At 40.5% G+C, this 18,151-nt stretch overlaps 1 protein-coding gene across 10 annotated transcripts in view; it reads left to right on the forward strand.

The window, feature by feature from the left end:
• LOC132787642 (rho GTPase-activating protein 100F) overlaps positions 1–14,580 on the forward strand; it is a 41,230-nt gene extending 26,650 nt beyond the window's left edge. For 3 of the 10 annotated variants that reach the window (XM_060794817.1, XM_060794816.1, XM_060794819.1), the window contains 9 exons: positions 529–1,125; positions 2,018–2,291; positions 2,381–3,477; positions 3,696–4,824; positions 4,884–4,963; positions 5,018–5,318; positions 5,762–6,018; positions 7,578–7,707; positions 7,769–14,580. In XM_060794817.1, coding sequence (XP_060650800.1) covers positions 529–1,125; positions 2,018–2,291; positions 2,381–3,477; positions 3,696–4,824; positions 4,884–4,963; positions 5,018–5,318; positions 5,762–6,018; positions 7,578–7,707; positions 7,769–9,504 — 5,601 coding nt within the window. In that variant the 3' untranslated portion in view covers positions 9,505–14,580. Of the gene's footprint in view, positions 1–528; positions 1,126–2,017; positions 2,292–2,380; positions 3,478–3,695; positions 4,825–4,883; positions 4,964–5,017; positions 5,319–5,757; positions 6,019–7,577; positions 7,708–7,768 lie in introns of all 10 variants that reach the window. The other 7 variants (XM_060794818.1, XM_060794820.1, XM_060794825.1 and 4 more) reach the window with 5 other exon arrangements.
• Positions 14,581–18,151: the final 3,571 nt, after the last annotated feature.

Genomic DNA, 18,151 nt, shown 5'->3' on the forward strand with positions numbered 1-18,151 from the left:
AGAACCGAAAACTGTGGTCAAACTTGTGCATTGTTGCTGGCGTGTGACATCATCATCATCAGGCTCACGTCCCACAGTTTTTTCTTTTTGCATTTTTTTTCGGGGTACAGTTGCACCGTCAAGAACTCTGTGGCAAGCAAGAAATTCGCCGTGTTGTGTGACTCGAAATTGCTGTTGGCGTGGCAAACAAAACGTCAAACTATGCAATGAAATAATTATTGCATACTTTTTGGGGCCAACTCAATAACTGTCAGCTTTGTGATTGCGCCTCCAATTCAACTGCAGCTGCTGTGAAGTTGGCCTAATGAATGCAAAACAAAATCTTTTAGCGCGGCTTAAGTGGGCGTGGCAGCAGTAGCAGCAGCAGCAGTGACAGCTGTTAGAGCTCCCAGCGCAACGCAACAATTAGCTTAATTTATGCAACGACGCGTTGCACTTTAGATTTGCATTAAGCTGCTGCGCGCATACATTAAAACATTAAAATACAAAACTTTTACTTAACTCTCGTTGTTTTTTCGTTTTCCGCAGGAGAATGGAAGATCAGTTCCTGATGTTACTGCCAGTCCGGGCCGTGCTCCGCCCGGTCCGCTGCCCGCCAATCAGCTGTCTGGCTTGGGCAACCAGCAGCAGCATCATCTTGCCAACCAGCAGCAGCAGCAGCAACACCAACAGCAGCAGCAGCATCATGGCAACCAGCAACAGAATCGCAATCAAAGCGGCAACTCAAATGCCACCGGCGGTGGCAAGGATCCCGTGTTGCTGCAAGGCGACTTTCGCAAGGTCAGCGGCATCAGTTCGGAGATCTTTCGTCAGATAGAAGCCGTTGAGAACGATCATGACCCGAATACGGCGGCTGCACTCGAGGCCGTCGAGCGACGCGGCGAGATGATTGTGCGCATCCTGGAGCCACGCTCCATGGGCAGTAAACATGCTGTCGATGCCGCCCACAAGCTGATGAACAAGGCCGATGGCCGGCATACCGTGCAGCTGGTCGAGATCGTTAAACGGCCCGGCCAAACCTTAGGTCTCTATATACGCGAGGGCAACGGCGCCGATCGCACCGATGGCGTCTTCATATCCCGCATTGCGCTCGAGTCGGCGGTCTACAACAGCGGCTGCCTTAGGGTAAGTTTTGGCTTAGTAAACTAAAGCTCAACTGCTATAAATTTGAGTTGTCTAGAGTGCAACTGAATCTACTTCTGTGAAGATTAAATTGTGAATAGAAATATACTTGCAATTAGCATACTATAAAAACTTTCTAAACTATTTTGAAATCACAATTGACCTCAATTAAGACAGCTTAAACAGTTTCTGTATAGCAATAAATGTCACCTTTGCTTATTCTGAAAACTTTCTAGAATAGAATAATAAATTATGAGTGCAATTGCTACAATTTCATCTTCTTTCTAAATAGAAATAAATGAAGAAGGAAAAGGAAGAACTTAACATTTATTGCATCTAAATCACACAACAATACATAAAATTAACAATCAAGCATTATTTCTGAGTATGCTATATTTTTCAATACATTATTGCTAGGATATCTGTTTCAATAGGCAAATCAATAAATAGTTAAACACTTTGGTACACTTTTATGCGTGGTCATAGTCTCTTAGCTTTAGAATCGATATCAGTTTCGATACATCATTAATCGATATTTATATATTAATACTGCAATTTCCAACACTTTTTTAATCCTTTCCAAATAAACATTTTAGCTGAAGTGTAGTTCAATTGATTTCCATACGCACAGAAATCGCTCTCATATCCAGCTTTGTCGTTAATAATATAGACGCAACTATTGCGTGCTTCAAATCACGATAGGATTATAATGTTTATGAATGCTTTTACGACTAAAAGTTGTTATCGACTGCTATTTGGACAGGCAAATTGCTTAAAAATTAATGAAAGCGATCCAAAGATAATTACAATTATAGACTATAGCTTATATGGATTTTAGATTATAGATTCTCAATGGTTGTAAATGTAAATTGTTTGCTTTTGTTTGGCTTGGCAGGTGGGCGACGAAATCCTGGCCGTCAATTTGGTTGATGTCACACACATGTCGCTCGATGATGTCGTCATCATCATGTCAATTCCTCGACGCCTGGTGCTGGCCATACGCCAGCGGCGTGGCAATCGTGGAGCCGGTTCGCCGGGACCGCCAACGTTGTCGCGACCGGAGCAGAAGCCCCCGCCGGTGGTCGTGATTAAGCGTGATCTGCGAGACGAGGATCTGGATGAGACGGATCGAATGCCGCGCCCGCGTTCATCACGTGAAAGACGTACAGGTAGTTTAAAATGAGTGCCGTGTATAAAATGCTAATCGATGTTCCTTCTCTCTTTCCCTCCCTCCACTACTCAACACTCACAACTTTAGGAGATGGCCGCGAGATGACCGAATCACGTTCGAGACTGGGCCTGGGGCTGAACAACTACAGTCCGCAGTCGGAGCAGCTGGACATGTACTATAACACGCGAGCCGGCGTCAATGCCATGGGTGAGCCACCCAATTGGGGATACAAACCGCCGCCGCCGCCCTCGCAATCGGTCATCACGGAGCAGCCCACCAAGGGACATGCGTTTGCCCCGTCACACGCCTACTATCAGAATGCCGGCACACTTGAGAGTCTCGCCGAGAAGGTGCACGCCTTCTACCCAGGTGCACCGGGTCAGCCAGTGGGTCCATCGCGTCGCATGTCCACGGGCACCGGCAACGTGGGCTTGGCCCAGCAGCATGCGCGCTTCCCGCGCTCTGGTTCCGATCAGCACTTGCCGCGCGTTGAGTATGCGGACTACTCGAACTCGCTGGGTCGCCACTCGCTGCTGCGCTCTAGCCTGAAGCCAGGCACTGGCGCACCCATGCCTGTGGGCGTGGGCGGCACCTTAGGTCGTTACGGACGCTACGAGCAACAGCGTGGCGTGGTGCCCAAGTACGGACCGCCAGCAGCGGGCGCACAGTCGCTGACGCGACGATCGCGTCCCAATCTGGACTACTCCAGCGACACGGAGGCCACGATTGGCCCTCGGCCCAGTTACTACTATTATAATCGACCCGCCATTGGCAGCATGCCGCGTGGCGCAAGTGGCGTGAGCAGCGGTGCAGCTGCTGCGGCGGCAGCTATGCTGGCCGGTGGCGCCGATCTCAACAAGTTCAACTCACTGCCCAGAGAGCGTCCGGGCGTGCGCTTGCAGGGCATCAGATCAAGGCTGGGCGATCGCCTGATCGATGAGAACGATGGCAACATTTCGGCGCCGGAGTTTGATGCGCGTCGTGGCCGCGATCTGCGGCAACGCATCAATGCCAGTCCTGGGCCCTCGATCTTCACGGCGGACGAATATCGCGCTTGGCTGCGACGAGCGCCGAGCAGCTCGGCGATTGCGGAACAGATGCGCATGACTCGGGATATGTTCGCTCAGCCGCGTCCGCATCGATTCTCCTGCAGCGCCGAGAATATCCACGACGCACTTAGAAATGTAAGTAGACGAGAAGTTACTACAAACTCTTTAAAACTCATTAAGATTCGGTTGACATTGACAGTATTATCTGTTATATCAACATGTCTTGTATATCAAGAAGTGTCCCTAGGAATTTTCTTAGTAAATAATCCCCCCATTTCCATTATACTTCTGTCATGTTTTCACCTCAATACTCTTGCCATATAATAATGCCCCTTTTTCTATACCTCTTACAGACCGAGAGCATTTACTCAAGCAGAACAGGCATACTTGGCGCCGGCACCCTGGACCGCAATCTCGGCCTGACGCGACCCATTTCCGCCTTGCCCGTGCGTTCGATGTCCTCGCAACACATTGGCGGCGCCGGTTCCATACGCTCGCCGAGCATACGACGCATGCGTCAGCTGCTGGAGCTGTCCGCGGGTCCCGCTAGTCCCAGTGGCAGCATCATGAGCACCGCTGGCCATCAGAGTCCGGCGCCCACACCGAGCGCCACTTTGCCGCGTCCGCATCGTCAGATCGACATCAATCCGGCTGAGTTCGCCAAATACAAGCTGGACAAACCGATTGTGGACATTGGTGGCATCTCGGGCATGCTCTGGATACACTTGCTCGCCGGTCGCGGACTGCGAACAGCGCCAGACATGGGTGCACAACATGCAGGCGCCGGAGTGCCAGTGGCACCGACACAGACACGCGATCTCTACTGTGTGATTGAATGCGATCGCGTGCACAAAGCTCGAACGGTGGTGCGATCGGGAGATCTGCAGTTCGATTGGGACGAGTCCTTCGAACTGGATCTGGTGGGCAACAAGCAGCTGGATGTGCTCGTCTACTCCTGGGATCCACAGCACAGGCACAAGCTGTGCTATCGCGGCGCCATCTCATTGTCCGCGGTACTGCGACAGTCGCCCTTGCATCAGCTGGCGCTAAAAGTGGAACCGCGTGGCACGATCTACATACGCATGCGTCACACGGATCCGCTGGCGCTCTACAAGCGACGCGGACTGCCCAGCTTACGGGCAGGCTATCCAACACTATTCGGTGCAGATCTGGAATCGGTGGTCAACAGGGAGTCGAAGGGTGCGCCGGGTTGTGCACCAGTGCCGGTGGTGCTGCGACGTTGTGTGGAGGAGGTGGAACGGCGCGGTCTCGATATAATCGGACTGTATCGTCTGTGCGGCTCGGCGACCAAGAAGCGTCTGCTGCGGGAGGCCTTCGAGCGCAACAGTCGTGCCGTGGAATTGAGCCCGGAACACGTTCCTGATATTAATGTTATAACCGGTGTGCTCAAGGACTATCTCAGGGAGCTGCCCGAGCCGCTGTTCACGCGTTGTCTCTTCCAGATGACAGTCGATGCACTGGGTAAGCTTTTCAAGAGTTGAATTATTGACAGACTAACTAATTTATTATACTCCCAACAGCTGTTTGCCTGCCAGATGATCCCGAGGGCAATGCGAAACTGATGCTTAGCATACTCGACTGTCTGCCCAGGGCGAATAGGGTAAGTTCTTGACATACAAAGCAGTCAACATTAACTAATTATCGTTTTTGTTAGGCCACCCTTGTGTTCCTGCTTGATCATCTGTCGCTGGTGGTATCCAATTCGGAACGCAACAAGATGTCCGCTCAGGCGCTGGCCACTGTGATGGGTCCACCGCTGATGCTGCATTCGGCGAGTGCGCAGCCGGGCGCTGACATCGATCACGCCCAGCCGATAGCAGTGCTCAAGTATCTGCTGCAGATCTGGCCGCAGCCACAGACGCAGACGCAGCATCAGCAGCTGGCACAGCACAGCGGCATGGGCGGTGGCATGGCCAATGCCAGCAGCATGAGCAATATGGCGGGTGTTGCTTCAGGTAACGTAATCACGGTGTCAATAATGTCAATGCCAAAGCCAACTCTGTCCAGTCCAGTCCTAGTAATACACCAACACAGACACTAGACACACACATACACACACACACACGCAAACACAAGAGAAGTCAGAGAAGGAAGTGAGAAAAGAGAGAGAAAGAAGAAGAAGTTTTAGTGGCACTTTGAAACACTTGCAACAGTTTCGTTCCGCTTTGAATGTGCAGCAAGCAAAGAGCAGTTGATCCCCTGTTTGAATTATCACACACACACACACACTTTGTTTTAAAGGCGGCACATAAACCGTGCACACACACACACATACACACACGCATACACATTGAAACACACACAGACAAAACACTGTTGATCATGCCCCCAAAAGTCCCTCAGCCACAAAATGATCGTTCACATTAATATTGATTAATACAGAGTCCTATGTAGACAGGTCGGCGCGGCGAGTCAACAGGGCAGCGTGGAAGCAAAGTCAGTGCGTTGCCAGCGGACAGACAGCAAATACTACTGCAGCAGCAGCAGCAGCTCATGGCGGCACAGGGCAACCTACTGCGCTCGTCCACTTCGGTAACCAACATACTCTCCCAAGGCCATCATCAGCTCTCAGCCACAGCCAACAATCATCTGTATCAATCAGTAGTGGGTCAGTTAGCTCAATCGCATCGAGCCTTGCAACAAGCGGTGCAACAGGTAAACAAACACTAACAACAATAACAACAACAACAACAATGCAACACTAACAACAAAGTAACACTTGATAACAAAGCAGACAAAAGTCTTTCAAGGGAACTTCCGATTATCGATTTGTACTCTGCCACGCTTATGGCTTTTTGTCCGATACTCAATCTGTGTCTCTCTATGGGAATTACATGCCACACACACTTACACACAGATACAAGAACTCTAAACATACACAGTCACAAACATGTGCAACATTTTCAAACAACTCTTTCTTGCTCTTCTAACTTTTCCTGTTGACCGTTTGTAAAAGCGTAATTTCATTTCAAAACAAAATATTTATGATCTCAAATAATCTTGCTGAACAACTTTATATACTATAATTTATAAAGCATTAACTCTTGTTCATTTGATTTGTGCTTTTTGAAAGAAAACAAAATGATTTTCATGATTTGCCATCAAAAAGTTTGATCGACGTTGTAACTGTGAACTATATCTCTATATATATATATCCAATATATACGTATTTCTGTATTAGTCTGTAACATGTAAAACAAAAAAAAACAAAAACTAATCATAAATATTAATTGATAACAAATAATGTGATAACGATGATGATGAGCGATGTGATAATTGTTAACGGCGTGTTAAGCATGATTGGCCCACTACTGGTAAAAATGTAACATCTCGATATAGTATTAATCGCATATTACGTATACGTATACTTTTAATGCCAATCCAATATACTACTCGTATACTCAATGTACACTCATTCTCAATCGTACTTACCATGTTAACATTTCGCCTCACACACAACCATCTACATCTACAATTTTGACATTGTACAAATCTCATCAGCCGATTGTAGAACTCTCCCTCCAGATAGCGTAGAGAACTAGAGTAACTTCCCACAATCTGCACTATCTGACTATCTTAACCAACTCTGAGTTCCGTTCGAATCCTAATGCAGCAGTCGAGTTGTCCGTGTTTTTTTTGTGAAACTCATTTCCCCAACACAAAAGTACTTGTAACTGACTGCAGTAGAAGTCGTTTTGTAGTACGAGTTGAGTTAAACTCTAGGCGTGAGCTTATTACTCCTTTTTAGTCCCCGCCCGCCCCCTTTTATTCACGCTTTAACGGCACATTACTGCCGAGTCACCCTGTTTTGCATGCTACACCCTTTGCACCATCCACTATTATTCACATAAACGAAACCTCTCACCACATCAAAACTCATGGGATTGGATTGTAACAAATTCGTTAACAAATTGGCCGCACCTCGTTTTATGTGCAAGTGTTTTTTATAAAGTGTGTATTTTGTCTATTGTATATGTACTTTTTGCCACACACTCACACTTGCACTGACCACAACAACCACACACAAAGAAAATTCAAAATTCAAATTCAAAACGTACACAATTTGCACCAAAAGACCCAAAAGATACTCGTACAACGTTTGTCTCCTGTTTCCCCCAGCAAATATTACCACCTAGTCCATATATAAAGTTTGTTGTGTATTGTATCAATTGCCAATGTTTTGCCTTTGCTTTGTTTCGCGTGATCTCTTGCAGCCCTATCAATTGGCGGCCTCAGCGGTCTCAGCAATTCCCGACCAATCGCCACTGCCACTTCCAGGCACACCCTCCCCCGGCAGTAGCTCAGCGTCGACGGGCTCCGGTTCGGGCTCGGGCTCCGGCAAGAGTAAGTAACGGAGTCTCAACTCTTTCGAAAGATCTCTAAATCATTTCGTATCATTTAACAGGCACTGATACCATCAAACGTGGTGCCTCGCCAGCCTCTGTTAAGCAAGTGAAGATCATTGACACGCCCAGCCCGTATTCCATTGTCCAGAAGAAACCGCCGCTACAGAAGGATGCGCCCATTGACATAACCACACCCACTGGCCAGTCAGAGTTGGCAGGTTTAGCTGCAAGCAGCTCAACCAACCGCAAGGGCGTTGACTTCTATGAACCGCACAAATCGATCTCGAAATCCGGCGAGGACACGTACAGCTCCAAGTACAACAGCAATAATATCAGCAGCAGCTTGGACACCACCAGCAAGAAGAACAACTACACAAACAACAGCAGCAGCTACTCGCATGGCAAATCCTCCACAGCTGCCAGCAATGCCAATGGCACCGACGACTACAAGGCCATACGCAACAAGTCGAGTGCCACCTCGAGCAGCAGTTCATCGCAGGCAACGGTGTTGAGTGCTGGCTCCACAGCCACCTCGGCACCGACCACCTCATCCGATGACTCCGACGACTTGGTCTCGTACAAATCGTCAGCCTCCACAAACGCATTGCTGGCCCAATCGCAGGCGATGACCACCAGCCAACTGATGTCGAAATATCTAAAGCGTGAGCCACGCGTGCAATTCACGCCCATCAAGTCACCGGAGTCACCATCGCCGCCCGGCGGTGGAGATGGCTTGCCCAAGGGCACCTATCAACTGGTGACGCCCAGCTCCAGCACCAGCTGCCTGGCCAGCAAGCCGCCGCAGGCGAGCACGGGTGCCATCAGCAAATACACGACATCAGCAGCCACAGAGACGAGCACCAACAGCAGCAACAAATTGTCGTCGCCATCACGACTGACTAAAGATAGCAAGTCGAGTGGCGGCGGCGCAGTAAGTAGCTCCACTACCAGCTCCTCGTCGCTGGTGTCGAGCGGCAGGCGGCTGTTTGACAGTCTCGCCTCGTCGTCGTCCTCCGAAACGGAGACAAAGACTTACATTGGCGGCACCACCGTTGCCAGCGGCTCCAGCAGCACCACAACCTACACCACGAACGAGTCTAGAAATCTAGCCAGCAGCAGCAGTAGCAAATCAACAGGGTCAGCAGCGGGATCGGGATCAGAGCACAGAAGTTTTGGTAGTGCACTGTTTGGCAGCAGTGGCCTGGGCAATGGCAATGGTCATGGCCATGGTCATGCCAGCAGCAACAACCACAATAGTCCCTTTGCCAGCACCAATGGCAATGGCAGCAGCAGCAGCCACAATGCCATGCACTTGTATGGCACACTGCCCAAGAATGGTGTTGCCAATGGCAGCAGCAGCAGCGGCGGCGGCGGCAGCGCCGGTGCCACATTGTTTGGGGCAAGCAGCTCGGCGAGCTCCTCTTATCACTCGGGCAGCGGCACTGCCAGCAGCAGTGGCGTTAGCTCCATGACTGGCTCCACGAATAGCTATGACTTCTATACCAGCGGCAGCTCGAGCAGCCACAGCAGCTCACGGCCATTGGCCAACGGGGGCAACAACTATCACACGTTGGGCACGTATCGGGCGCAATATGCGGCCACCAATCCCTTTCTCGATGCCTTCGACGAGAAGCCCAGCAATGGTCATGCCAGCCAGGACAAACATGCGTTGAGCAGCGAGAAGACGGCGGCAGCGACGTCCTCTTCAACTCATCAGCGTGCCTCCATGGTGGCAGCCTTTCAATCGTCGGGCGACTCAAAGAACGGCAGCGATGAGTACGATGATCTCAAGTGAATGTCCCACATAGAGCGGAAGTTGCCGAAAATAGTTTTTGGGGGCAATGTAGTTACACAGAAATGCTGAAAGTGTTCTTTTGGAGTATTTACAGTTTACAAATTTACAAACAAAACACACATATTTGCAAAAACAAAAAAATACAAAAAAAAATAAAATAAAATAAAAATAACTCAAAGCTAAACTTTAAACGAAAAGAAAACAAGCTATAATGAAACTGAAAAAGATTAACGAATTTTGAAGATCATATTAAATTACGCATACGCAGAGGCAACGGCTGCATAAAATGGCTGCCAAGCTTTAAGTGTCAGTGTGATTTGTGAGTATATTTGTGTGCATGTGTGTGTGTGTATGTGTGTTGTGTTCAACAGCTTTGCCTTAGCAGCATTTACATATCTGTTAAGCTCAACAGTTGGCAGCCATTTTGTTGCTACGAAAAAATATATCAACTACTTATTAAACTGACATAAACATTAACGAACAGTATTCGAACCAAAAACCAAAAACTAAAAACGAAAGCTTAACCCGATTAACGATTTACGATATTCGATACCCGGCAAAATAAAAAAAGCAAAGAGAAAAGTATACAAAATAAGTAAACAAGAGAAAACATTTAAACATTTAGAAAAGCTAAACACAAAAGGTTGAGCGCGCATTTAATTATTTTTTACTTATACATACATAGAACACTTAACGAATGATACAGATTTGCTGATAATACGGGGGGGCGTGCATAAATGGAACGAATTAACAATTTTCTCCCCATAGCAGCCCTCCTCTCTCAACACGAGTATGTTAGCTTATTTTACGACTACGACGACCAAATCTCTTAACTATTAAAGACGTATAAATTTAGCTAAAATATTGGACAATTTTTCGAGCAATATATTTGCCTACAGTGTTTCTCTCTAAGCCTCTCTTAAATATATACTTACATACACATCATTCACCCAGATAAACGGATAAAAGGCATTTATTACACTTCATACTACTTCCACAGAAGTTCGCTTCTGTCCTGTTTCATTCACAAAACAAAAACGAAAAAAAAACAAAACACAATTACTTACGGCATACATACATAAAATAACATACATGAATTTATTGACAAATCGATGTGCTTAGTTTTTTGTATGAAACAAAGTCTGATATACACACTAATATACAAGAATACGGTATATAATATTCTTAAACATAAATATACAAGAAAAAACATAAAAAATATACATATATATACATACATATATATATCTATAATTATATAGCTATATATATATACATATACAGTGACAAAAAAAACTAAAACACGCTTTGCGACTATAACAAATGAAGAGTCTACAAATTTTACAGCCATTTTTTGTGTTTGAATACTTTACTGCTTTTTATAAACTGGCATACGATACGAAAAATGAAGCAAGTAATCCGCGTATGCAGAACTAACTTGACTAAATCATTACATAACAAATAATATAAATATACTATAATTATAATTGATAACAATTCCTATTAAACTGTAAATACCCACAATGTACTTAAAACTCTTGTGCTTTCATGCCGGTCGATCAGCCGATCGACAAATCTGCTAATTCAGCTGATTTACTAGTTAACTGATCCGATATAGTCATCAAATTAACTTTTCAGCTAGTCAGTCAGTCAGTCAGTCAGTCAATGTTTGCCAGTTCAACACATAAACACTTATATTATAGTTTCTAGTCATAGGAATAGTAACGAACCTAACCTTAGGCTTTTGCTAGTGCATTTGTAGTGCAAAGAATTATTATTTGACTTAGGAAGCCAGGGAGCATTGTAAGCAATAAATACATAAACAAAAAAACTATTATATAAATATATTCCCAACAAATTAGAAACACCGAACATTATGAAAAAGCGTAAACACCAAATGAAAACATGGGCATAGCATAAACTAGATGCTTATGTGAAGTCTAACATATATGTGTATGTCTATAATATGATACGAGTATGTGTAGCAGGTAGAGAAATTTAAGTTAGTTACCTAATGAAACACCAGCATAATCATTCGTCTTCATCAAAGTACAACTTTCTATAAACTCAATGAACAAATATACTACATAATACATAATTGCAGCTTAGATTCCGATTCAGATCAGATTCAAATTCAAATCAATTAGAGAAACATAAATAAAAGAGATAATTACGCGTATAGCCAAATCAGTGCATTATTTGATATTAAACATGAATATTTAAGTAAATGTGCGCAGAGATCTTATTATTATTACCACGACGATGATGATGATGAAGATCGCGATTTTAAATAGCAAATTATTCGGTTAATTGTTGTCACACTTATTTTATACGAAACGAAACAAGAAAACCAAAAAGAAACCATTTTAAGTGTTATACATGAAATACCAAAGAGTTAAAAACAACAACAACAACAACAACAATAAACATAACAACATGAAGAAAACCTAGTTGAAGCTAATTAATTTTTATATACGAGTATAGTAAATTGTTGATTATTAAATATAGCGCGTAGTGTTTTTAAAAGCAACAACTAAGCTAACAACAATTTGTCGACAACTCCTTTTTTGACATTCATTTGATTAAACTTAAAAAATATGAATATTTCCGCTATCGCCTTATTTCAATATGAATTTATTAATAAACATTTTAGTTTTATTTGATTTAATCAAGCTTTAATCGTTGAACGACTAAAAAATTGTAACAATTCGATCAAATATTCTTAATGGAAACAAAAACAAACTCCTTCAATTGATTTTCAAATTGTTGTGGCTTCTTAGTAATAGCTGAGCTTTAGATAAGATACAAGCGTTGCCGGCAGGCTTAGTTAGTGTTAGTTAATTGTGGTGTTCGTGGTGGTGGTGCAAGTGGTGGTGGTGGTGCATGTGGTGCAAGTGGTGCAGGTGGTGCTTGCTGAGAGGCTGTTGCATGCGATCGATCGGTTTGCGCTTTAATTGCTGCGTATGTTTATTGTTTGGACTGTGCTCTGGGCTTGATCTGCTTGATAATTATACTTGTACTTCTCAAAACAAAATATATATATGTTATGGAAATATATCACTGTGTCATATCGTACATACTGTATAACAAGTAGGGGACGCCAAGTTTTGGGGGAGAGTATCAAATGATAACTTGTTGAAGCAAAAGCAACTTAACCTTAAGAAATATAACTAAATTAATAGCGGCAAAGCAGCAACTATAGTTAAATAAAAAACAAAACAAAAAACAATATTCAATTGGCAAAACAACCATTACAAATTGTATATGCATTTAATTTAGCCTAAATAATTAATAATTAAATACACAAAAATTAAAAAAAAAACGAGAAGAAAGGAAAAAATAAACACGCAAAATGAAGAAGAAATATGTTAATGGCATTTAGTGAGCAAATATGAATTGATAAATAATAATATGAGTACACAAAAAGCCACATGAAATTAATGTTAGTTACCAGAACAAAGCAAAAGAAAAAACAAAAAACAAAAAGAGGGAAAAACAAAAACGAACTAATTTATTGAAATGTATTGCACAATATTGTACACTTATAAATATTAGTGAAAAGTAACTAAAACTTAATAGAAACGAATACGATGGCAGCAGCAGCGCTAGCGAACAATACTTATATGTATGTAGATCCCTAGATCCCTCGAACCCTGACCGTACCCCCAAGCCTTTGTTGTCAATTTTTCTTATCCTATTTTGGAAATATTGTACTTACCCATCCACACACCCATACAATTATGAGTATTGTTTCGGAATCCGTGTCCATGCATACGAGTACTCGTAACAGCTCAGTTGTACAATAGTTTGAATAAGTTGGATAGTTAATACACCCAAGTTAAGTATATAAGTATCGACTTATGAATAAGTATGTGAATTTATGTGCGTATGTATTAAATGTGCCTAAAGATATCATTTTTTTTTTTTGTGAAAAAGCAGGGAGATCTTTTCTTCGATTTGAACCTAATACAAAACACAAAACACACATGCAAATACTTTTTTGGGGATTCAATTTGAATGAACAACTTTGATTCGCAGCACATTTGTGCAACGATTTCTTTTGACGAACTTAGAATACACACACACACACAAAAAGATGGAGACCAAATGCTCAGGGCTTAGCGAGTTATTATAAACAAAGTAATATACAACAACAAAACAACCAAAAACAATGTAATGCAAAACCTATTTAAGAACTAATTGTAACACACATCATGAGCATGCTCCATTATAGTTAACAAGTACTAAGCATTTCACTTGCGATTATTGGCTTTAGTCATTCTGCAACTTCAACAACAGCCGCAACAGCAACAACAACAACAAATACAACACCATTAACATCAACAACAAGAACAAGAACAACAACGTGAAGAACAAGAACAATCCAGAAAACAAATTTACAAATCCAAGCAATCAATTTTGTTATAAAGACTGAATGAATAAATCAAGAGAACACAACTCCCTAAGCAACCAGAGAGTTTTCATATCAAATGACAAACATTTTTCTGCAATCCCCAAATGAAAGAAAAACTTCAGTTAGAGAAACATTCCAAGAGAACTTTATTTATTTTGTGACCTTTTCTAGCGCGTTCATAATACAAAAACAAAATAGTCAAATATAGCAAAAAACAAAAAAAAAATAATAATTCAAATATTACCACCAGCATTTTGCTACAAACAAACTATAACTAAACAAAAATGCAATAATAATAATAATAATATTACAAGTAATAATAAATATAAATGATAGTCTACAATATACATACTAGTTGAGAATCGTATTAACGCAAGTGGCATTGTACTTTAACGTAAAAATATCGACTAGAGAATAAAGGCATACGATCACAAGAACTTTGAATTTGGAAATGTTTTTCGAAACCCACCATAAAATAAAATAGAACTCAAATGAAAAATACTACAACAATGTCCGCATTATTATTTATCGATTTCTTTTCCCATTTCCAAATTCAAAATACAACAGAGAAATAGATACAGCAATATATCTCAATGTTTAACAAACAAACAAAAAAAAAACGATGATCGAAATTGAATTCACATTTTTGATGTACATATGCATACGTATCGGAGTTACATACATACATACATATATGTACATATGCGCAGCAACAAAGCTAAACCAATCCAAGCGAGAACAGATAATACTCTGATTTACCACTGCCACAAAGAAAGAGTTAAAAACAAAAACAAAAACAAAAACAAAAATAACAAGTGAACGTTATCGTTAACGTTATTATAGTCATAAACATACCGCGCATATACAACACATTCAATATGTAGGTGGTATATACGAGTACTTATTATTAAATATACTTTCATACATGCATACGTATATACTTGCAAGTATATGGGACAAGGAAATTCATTACAATTACATACATAACATTACATAATATGAATATGCGTCTTTCGAACCGTGTAAACGCAGTAAGGCATCCGCATACGTTGCATAAACAGCATTAATAATAAATACATATGAATACATAAGTCAACTTAAACTTATTATTTATTCAAAAAATAATAACAATGATAACAATAAAAACCATTATCTTATAAACAGCATTAACTAAATCCAAATAGTTCTTTGCGTGAGATTAAAGCGATGTTACATTATTTAATAAAATATATACATATAAATAAAATATAAACAACTCTTGTTTTATTCGGAGGAAACTTAAATCTTGTGGAAAAATTTTTCATATAATAAAGAAAACGGCCTTTCTTTTTTCATCTCTAAAAGTAAGTTAGGTAAGTAAGCAGACAATTTTTATTTAGTTTTATGATAAATTATATACATATCTAGACATTATTAATGTACGAAACATATCGAAAATACAATAAAAATGCAAGCAGTAATTCAGTACAATATACAGCCACATTAAGAATACAACTACTTACCTCTGAACTGTAAAAGCAGTGGTTGAGTTCGAAAAGCACATTGTAGACAACAGTCGAAACGAGTTAAATTACCAGGCGACCAGAAATCAACAGCAAGATTAATCTTCCAATACATTTACGCATCTTAACTTTTTGATAAGGTGTTCGCTGTCCAAGCAGTGTGATATTAGAAAGCGTGCAGCCTGGGTAAGCAGTGCAGCTTAACTGCTTTACTTGGTAGTTGCTGGTGGTTGTCCTCGCTTAATGTTAAACAACATAGTTGTATAACAGATTTTGAATTCACAAGACAACAAAAATTCATTTGTGTCTCAAACATCGAAAAACTTTTTTCACAACGGCGACTTAAATCTAAGGCTTAATTTCGAATTTTCAATTTTCTTGACCTATGCCTGGCTTTCTATTTTTACATCGTGTATACAATGTGCCAAGTCGACGCAATTTCTTTAAGACGGTAGACCCGAGATCGAAATTTTTGAAGGCTCATTAATTATCCTGTTATTCTGATTACAAAAAAGTATTTCGGACACATTCTGGCTTAAAAATGAATCTGCTTTTTCGAAAATAAGTGATACGTAGGTCACATTCTGTTATCCAGTTCGCATTCATTGGGAGCCAACAACAGCAACGGTTTTTCTAGACGAGATCGCTGGCGAACTTTCACGTGGGGCAGTTGAAATACCAGACGAATATAATTAAAAAGCAAGTGTCACCTTGATTCGAAATATTAAATTTTGTGTAGCATACATTGGGGGTTACGTTAACTTTTGAGAACAGTCGGTAGATGGCGCAGGTAAGTAAGTAACTTCTGCTTACTGCTTATTCATGATCGCCTGGTATTTCACGTGCTGATTCGGTACTTTTTGCCGTTCGCAGCTAATTTGATAATCCGTAATAACTCCAAGAGTACAATACTAATATCCGTTTTCGAAAACAAACTATGTCCCGGACATTTTCTGCCGCATTTTCATAGAATACAATATATTGCTATCATCGCAAGGACTAGAAATCAGAAATAATAAACAACATAGACGTTTTATGTATGTATTTCATTGTGTAAATTAAACATATGTTCAAAGGAAAAGATTTAGCTCTGAATACAAAATTAAAAATATAAGAATATTACATGTTACATTTTTTGTCTGATAAACATAAAATCTTAAAGTAATTGCAGTTAAAATTAGTGATATTTAATGTTTAATTTGGATAGTGTCTAGGCGAAACAAATTAAACAATTTTAAAAATGTTTTTGTGTTTTTTGTGTAACAACTCATATTATTTCATATTATGTTTTATAATACAATTAATAATAAAAATATGATGTAAAACTTAACAATAATGTAAAAAATGTATAAGTAATCGGAGAAGTAACTGACAAAGTTCCCCTCAGCGCCTAAGTATATTAAAATTGAGTACAACACATTCAAAAATGTATAGTTTTTAATGATTTGAATCATTTATTTTGTATTTATTTCTCAAATATTCTCAATAATAATTAATATTATAATAATTAATTAATGCTTGTAACATAACAAATATTCATCTCATTTCATTGTTTGAAATTTTATCCTCCGCGCACAATTCTTTCATTTACTTGTTAATTCATTATTTCAGTTTACCACATGCTTCATATTGAATTTTTAAGTAATTTTCACGTCTGAGACCACACCTCAAAGTGTGACTGCTGTTTGGTTTACCTATCAAGCTGAATCGGAATACTCAATTCAAACATTTTGTTTTATTATTCTTGCAGTGCCCATTCAAATTCACGTGAAAATCGAAAATGTATATTTTAGCTTATAGTTTTTTTTCATTACGTTTCATTTTCTTGCTGTGTTCTTTGTATTATTTAATTGAAGTCGCTCAGATGTTGTTGTTGTTGGATTCATTCATTGTTGCAACCGCAATTTTTTGTTTTCCTTTTAATATATCAATATACTTATTCATTATTTTTGTTTTATATACAATACACATAATAGATTTATAGTAAAATTTGGTGAGGAAAATCTTGCGTTACGTAAACATAATGTTTACTTTCATTTTTTAGAGCATAAAATGATTATTTTTGTTTTTATTGATTTACCTTTACGAGTAAGTTGTACAATTAGAGAGCACAAATGTTTAAAAGTGTTTATCTTGGTGTAAATTTAAGAAATTGGTTATAACAAATGTTTCAAAGTTCGATTTTGATTGTTTCGCGTGATTTTATTCATAGTTTTTCATTAGATAAGCAATTCAGAATCAGGGATACATGTTTCTTTTACTTAGCATTCTTTTGTTTTTCGTTTTCTTTTTGGCAATATCTGTAAAAACTGTGATGTGTCTATATTCGAATGAGTGTTTGTGTATGTGTTTGTGTTCGAGTGTGTGAGTAAGTATGTGCCTGTAGAATAGCGAGAGAGAAAGAGAGTTGTGCATGCATTTCGCTGGTTTTCAGTATTTAGTAGATAAGATATTATGAACTCGAAAATTGGGTACCAATTGGCAGATCATAAGCCCATTTTGTTTGTAGTTCTTTTTTTATGTAATGTTTTTTAATATAATTTATTATATTTAAATCTTGGACCCTAGTTGAATTTTGCCATAATTTTGCGACTATCGCGCACAAAATGTATAGACAGACCAAGGATACGAAAGGAAATGAAATGAAAGGAAAGTAAAGAAAAGTATTGTAATTGAAGTAAATGGTAAAGCAATTGAAAACGAATTAAATGTGACTTTTATTCATTATGTT

This window comes from Drosophila nasuta, chromosome 2R (genome assembly GCF_023558535.2).
Source record: "Drosophila nasuta strain 15112-1781.00 chromosome 2R, ASM2355853v1, whole genome shotgun sequence".
In the NCBI taxonomy this organism is placed as follows: Eukaryota; Metazoa; Arthropoda; class Insecta; order Diptera; family Drosophilidae; genus Drosophila; species Drosophila nasuta.